This window comes from Plectropomus leopardus, chromosome 16 (assembly GCF_008729295.1).
Source record: "Plectropomus leopardus isolate mb chromosome 16, YSFRI_Pleo_2.0, whole genome shotgun sequence".
Lineage (NCBI taxonomy): Eukaryota > Metazoa > Chordata > Actinopteri > Perciformes > Serranidae > Plectropomus > Plectropomus leopardus.
The window spans coordinates 21,554,971-21,561,790 of NC_056478.1; the positions used below are offsets into that span (position 1 = coordinate 21,554,971).

The following is a 6,820-nucleotide window of genomic DNA, read 5'->3' on the forward strand; positions in this document are numbered from 1 at the left end:
GGCAGGTACTGTCTGGTGGTGTATAATAACACTGCAAATGGTTCTGTCTGCCCATGTTGTCAGCTGGCACTGTCCAGCAGCCTGTCATGTGCATGTGAAAGGTGGCTTTTGGCATCAGGATCCAAAGGAAAGTTACTTAAAATGTGGTTGTATTTGATGCCTTTGGATTGAGAACTGACGGTTTGGCTAGGACACTTTAATTAACTAGAAACTTTTCAAGTGGGAGGGAAACTGTTTACGATACTGAAATGTCATTTCATATTCTATTTGAGGCAGAGAGGGTTTTGTTTTTTCAATGGCCAGTTGATAGCTATTTTAAATTAGTTGTTTATATCTCTTTTCCCCGTCTATAAGCTGCTTTAATTCAGAAGGATTTTCCCTGTGAATTTTCAGTTCTAATCAATATTTTATGCTTTTTCCTCTCTTGTCAACTTTCCCCCTTTGTATCATCTCCTCCTTTTCTCCACCTTTTGTCGGTTTATTTCTGACTCTATCATCCTCTTTATTTTCCACAACCCTTGTTATCTTTTCTGTCTTCTGGCCTCTTTCTTTACTCTCTGTTGCCACAGGTGGATTTTGCCTTTATTGTATGGCAAAGCTTTCCGGAGCGTATTGTTGGTTATCCAGCACGGAGCCACTATTGGGATAGTTCCAGATCCCGCTGGGGCTACACCTCCAAATGGACCAATGACTACTCCATGGTCCTCACCGGGGCAGCTTTCTACCACAGGTAAAAAAAAAAACTTGAAATGATCTCCGGCTGATCAGTGAAGCTTTGCAGTTGATATTTAACATTTACAACTTATCCTTTAAATGATTTACAATAAATCTGAGGAGATTCCAATGTAAGACACGCATTCATGACCTGAATTGAACCTAAACACATCGGTGCATCCAGGAATTCAGGGAGGATAAATGCAAGTCATCCAGCTCAAATTTCTTGTGTTAATAAAATTATTTTAACATTTATTATTCATACTTTTTTATTTGATTAACATTTTTTAGAGATAGTAATAATTTGAGTTTTGTTTGCCAAAGGTGCTCTGTTTGGCATTGAAAACAATCAGTTAAAGGTGTGTAAAACAAGATAATGACAATGTAATATAAGAATGTATTTGATCTGAATTATTAATGTGTGTAATTTGCCTTGCAGTGCAGTTGTTCTATATCACCTGTCAGGTTGATCCTTTCCAACTTTACAAAGATACTTATTCCTTATCCACAAGATACAAACCACATTAAAAGTCATCTCTCACCCATCATATTTAATTTATTTTTTTAACTAAAGTAATAGAAGATTTCTCCACCTCTCTGTTATCTCATGAAGTGATTGTCAACAACACAAAGCTGGGATCGAAAGAAAACAAAAGGTAAACTTAAGTATGAAACAGAGCGGTAAATTGAACGGAGTGGAGCGTTGCCCTTCGAACGGATTTGAAGTATCTTGTCACGCAGATAAACAGCTCTCTCATTGTTCTATTGTTAGGACGCTCAGTGCGAATCTTTAGTCCTTTTGTTATTTAAAATCTGAAATGCCAACGAAGTTCGGGGAAAAAATGCCAGAGAGGAAAAAGGAAAGGTGGAAAGTGTGTTTGTGTGTGTGTGTGTGTGTGTGTGTGTGTGTGTGTGTGTGTGTGTTAGAGAGACAGAGAGAGGGGGACAGCAGACCTTGGCAGGGAGGTAACAGAGTTGACAGTGATCTAGTGCTCCCATGCTGCTGAGGGTGCAACACAGCAGCCATGCAGAATAGAAGAGAAGTGCAGCTTTTAATAAAAGAAATGAATACACAGTTAACCTCATCGGTTTTTGTTCCTTTTTGTGTCTTGTGTGACAGATACTACCACTACCTGTTCACCCACTATGTCCCTGCCAGCCTATTGACCATGGTGGACCGCATGGCTAATTGTGAAGACATCCTGATGAACTTCCTGGTTTCAGCCGTCACCAAGCAGCCGCCGATAAAAGTCACACAGAAGAAGCAGTACAAGGAAACCATGATGAGTCAGGTAGAGCTTTATATTGTTAGCTTAATACACAGATCTGCACACAATCGTCTTTATGGTCAGGACTGATGATTGTAGCCATAATACATTTAAACTTCTTTTCGCAAGTTAAAATGATTTTTGCAACACATTTGGTCAGTCATCAATGTTGAGCTAATTCAAAGAAAGAGATCAGGTAGAACATGGAGTCCTCAGATACTCCTGTTCAATGAGTTTGTTGTGATGGTGTTGTCTTATGTTTGTCTTTAGCATTATACTTTTCAGTGCTCTACCTGCTTGATGATAGAACTGTGGGATTGCTAGCAATATGACAAAAACATATAATTAGGAACATATATGTGAAGACATATTAAATCCTTGTCATTTCAGTCATTGTGGCAATTTACCAAAAAGAAGCCCTGTAGGATTAAGTAAAGTTGATTAAGTTACCGAGCCAACGTTGCCGCCATGGAAGCAACATGTCAACAAACGACATCTGCCTGCCATTCAAAGTGGCCACACCCTCAATTATGTAAAACCTTTAGCCTTAATATAATGTAAACAGGTGAGTTATGTAAAAAAATCTTCCCTATTTCAGTTGTCTAGAATGTTACAATTAGCTATAGAGACCAACACCAGTTTTTGTACCGGGCTGTAAATATGATTATTTCTGCTGTTAAGTTGGGTATTTTAGCACAGGGGTCTATAGAGATTTACTCACTCTCAGAGCTTCAGTTTATTGCCCTGAAGGTTGCTGCTTTGTTGAACTCCATGTTTGCCTCTTTGTTTCTTGGCGCTTGATCAATGGTATAGTGTAAAACAGTCAGCAGTAATTAAAAGGTAACATGCCAGTTTCATCCTCTTGCATGAGCTTGTATAGAAAAGGATACAAACATCAAAATATTGCTCTATAACGCTACAGGTCAAAACATCCACTGGGTACCTTTTACAGTGCTTGACGGGGATTTAAATATGTTTTAAAGTGAATAGTTTCATTACCTGACCCTTTTTTATAAATAGGAAAGGAGATAAAAAAGAGATTCACTTCCTTGTGTTGAAGCTTCAGGCTACAGGAAGCAGCCCTGACCTTCCCTTTGGGAGATCTATAGAAGTGCATGTTGTGTGTGTGCGTGTGTGTGTCTGTGTGTGTGTACTTTGTGTGGCCAGCCCTATGTCAGATTCTGATTGATGGTCTGACCACAGGCAGGACGATGACTCGGCAGTATGGACTCAGTGATTAATGTCTTAATTGTGAAGGCAGCACGGCAAACCTAGATTTACTTCCTCCTTTCGTCGCTCTCTCTTTCTTTTTTCCCTTCTTCTCAAGTGTTTCTCTCTTCCTGCCTCCCTCCACTCTCACTCCTGATTTGTTACTTTGTTTGAAGCAAAATGGAGGAATGTTTTAGGAAACTTGGACCACCAGGTTTGATGAAGCAACACAAGTCATGACTAATATTTTTTTTGGCTGATTTTGTATCGTTTATTCATCCATTTCTTTATTCCAAGAGCAGAGATGTTTCATTCAAGGGACCATTTCTGTGACACAATTTCTTGTAGTTTCATTATTCTACCTGACCCTCGGCTCCTCCGGCTGTCACCCTCCTGCAGTACACAGGATAAATCTGCTCCAGCTCCACGCCCCCGTGCCACAGCTTATCAAAGGGGTCTGCTGCCCTTCACTGCCCCCTCTCGAACTCATCTCCCAGCAGCCACTTGGGGGCCCACCCATCCTTCTCTGTTGTCCATCTCAGATAACAAGCTGAGGACACTCAGGATGTGTGCAGGATGCTCCAAATGCTTGGACTACTGACAGGAAACAACGCACAAAACCTGCATCGTTCCAATAGCTGCAGTGAGTAATCTGAAGTCTCAGTGACCGACTGGAGCTGGAGCCTACTGGCATATGTGTTTGACTTTTAAACTTATCATGATGTTAAGACTGGGGGACAGGCTCAAGAGGATGCAGATGGATCCCGTTATGCACACACCAAGCAGCGACCTCTGAGGCTGAAAAGTGAAGCGAATGCCGAAGGGCCAAAAACTGCAGTTCACTGAGTGGCCACTTAAGGCTGGCTCCAAAACAGAGTAAATCTCACTTGACCCCCCCTGGTAAAATGTCCAACTTTACAGCAGAAATAACATGTTTACAGCCTGGAACAAAAAAAAAACCCAACAGTTTTGGTCTCTATAGCTCATAACATTATCATAATAATAGTAAAGGGGTTGATTTTTTTTTCACAACTCACCCGTTCACATTTTATCAACGGCCAAAGGATCACAAATTTATCGGCGGGGCTGTTTAAGTGTGAGATTGTCTGTGCAGTATTGCAATAGTCAGGATCAGATCCACCTCTCACTTCTCAACAGCTCCAACCTCTCATCCACATACGGTCACTTTTGCCTCCAAAAAACACAGATGGGGACAGCTGTACTGCTAAACTGGAGGCTTCAAAACGGCAGTCCACAAACCAATGAGTTACATCACAGTAGCTACGTCTATTATTTATAGTCTGTTGTTTACAGTGAGTGCAAAGCAAGCATTTCGCACAGCGAGATTAAAACAAAGTCAATGCCAGACACAAATTGTGACATGAAGACATGAAAGTTATCCTATTTACGTATTCCTGCAAGTTGAATTTTTTTAACTCAGACAAGAAGTTTGCGCAGTGCCGTGTCACGAAATCCTACCAGTGTGGTGATCTAGTTGAGATTCTCTTTACAGAGAATGTAGAGGATAAAATTATTGCCACTGTCTGTGGACACCTGGAGCTCCATGTCTCAACGTCAGTACTGTACAGAGACAAAACAGACAAGGAGAGGGCTCGGAGATTAGTGAGTGAAGCCATAGGACTACATGTTAGCCATTAGCTGCCTTCCACAGTTAGTTAGCACAACAGCTGTTTCGGTCAAATATTCACCATTTGTCAAATACACCCCAGCAGCCGTATTCATGCAAGAAATGCAATGCAAAAACTGGTTTCCCATCAGGTGAGAACACACCATTAGAACTGATAAAGGACTAAACTTGGTTAATATATTCCAATTTTACAAACCTTACATGTTCATATCCTCATTGAGTCCTATATACACAAAACAAAGATTTAAACACAACGCTGGTTGTAAGTACTGCCAAATTCACAGAAAAAAGACTGGAGACTGCTATAGTAGTGGAAGGAATATGCAATTCATAGTCAGTAGCTCTGGTAGACACAGATACATAATAATGATGCTATTTAATCAGCATCCTGATATGTTACACCTGTCCGGTGTATAGATTATATTGGAAGAGTAGAAGTGCTCACTAACAAGGATTTTGACTAATTTGTAACTAAAATTAGAGAGAAATATTTTTATTGACTGCATAAAAAGTCTTTAACTTTGTAAAAACTGGGAGCATAAACAAAAAAAATGTGGTTTGTTTTCAGGTGAAAATTTGAAGCTCAATGTCAGTAAAAAAAAAAAGCAGCTGCTGGTGGAAAACATCTCATCAAGGACTGTCTGTCCTTGTGTCTCTAAAAAGGAAGGTGACATAAAAGAGCTGCAGACAATAAGTAACAGCAAGAGCCTCTACAACAAATACACAGTTTGTGATCAGCTGCAAGATTTCTGACTCTGTTAAACTCCCAGATAATGTGAACAAGGTAATACGAGCTGCGGCTGTACTTGCAGAATAAGTTACACCAAATAATATGTGAAAGACACTTCATTGTACGTTTTCTAGCTGTACTTTTTGTGCCACTGTGTGCTGAAGTGTCAACAACTACTCAGGAGATTCCCACAGAGTGAAACAGCTGGCCAGGTCGTCCTGCTCTGTCAGTATGATGAACTTGGATTCTCTGGAGGAGCAGGCGGTGAAAACAAATAGCGGGAGAGACAGTATGTGTTACTATGAGCTACACCTCCTGCCATGTCATGACAAGCTGTCCAAGATAAGGAGCGTCTTCACCAGCATGGAGGCGCACCTGTACAACCCCAAACCATCAAGAGTCCCTGTCTTTGCTTATGATGCTGGTGAATAAGTGAGAATCCAGCTACTGTATTTCATCATATTATTCTATGGGATAAGGTCTGCAGCTACACTCAAAAGCATTCTTTTGAGGGAGACAAATAAAGCATTTGTTCATCATTCAATCATTTTAACCATAGGCGTCTCACCTTGTAGCCAAGGAGACACGCACCTCTAAAAACCAATCACAGGGAAGAAAAGAAAGTTGGATTCAGATGCATCATGCTGGACATGCGTAGTGGGACAGAATTATGATGTTTTGTTATACAGTCAGGATTATTGTCAGCATTCTCTCAATATTATGATTACGTTATCAGCTGCTACAGAGCTATAATGATTGATTCTTTAGACTGTTATCCTCTCTCTCTCTCTCCTCGTTTTCCATCTCTTTTTCTCTGAACCAAGGGCTCCAAGTCGTCTCGGTGGGCCGACCCAGACCACTTTGCCCAGCGACAGACCTGCATGAACGCCTTCAGTCACTGGCTGGGTTTCATGCCTCTGGTGCACTCCCAGATGAGGCTGGACCCTGTGTTGTTCAGGGACCAGGTTTCCATCCTGAGGAAGAAATACAGGGACATTGAGAGGCTGTGAATGCACAAGATACACACCAAATCATTGTGTGTGTGTGTGTGTGTTTGAGACACCGTGACAAGAATACACACACTGAATGTGAACATTTGTGAGGCTATAAAGAGAAACTCACACATGGACACTGGAGATAAAAATGATAAAATACATACGTATGCATAAGGCATAAGGTGTATAAGGAGTATTTCTATGAAGAAAAAAAATGTGGCAGTCACAGCGAATCACTGCGAGTCACAGCGAGTGA

At 40.9% G+C, this 6,820-nt stretch overlaps 1 protein-coding gene across 1 annotated transcript in view; it reads left to right on the plus strand.

The window, feature by feature from the left end:
• Nucleotides 1–6,579, plus strand: part of LOC121955317 (exostosin-1) — a 249,904-nt gene extending 243,325 nt beyond the window's left edge. Inside the window, exons 10-12 of the mRNA XM_042503209.1 lie at nt 570–730; nt 1,835–2,006; nt 6,394–6,579. Coding sequence (XP_042359143.1) covers nt 570–730; nt 1,835–2,006; nt 6,394–6,579 — 519 coding nt within the window. The remainder of the gene's footprint in view (nt 1–569; nt 731–1,834; nt 2,007–6,393) is intronic.
• Nucleotides 6,580–6,820: the final 241 nt, after the last annotated feature.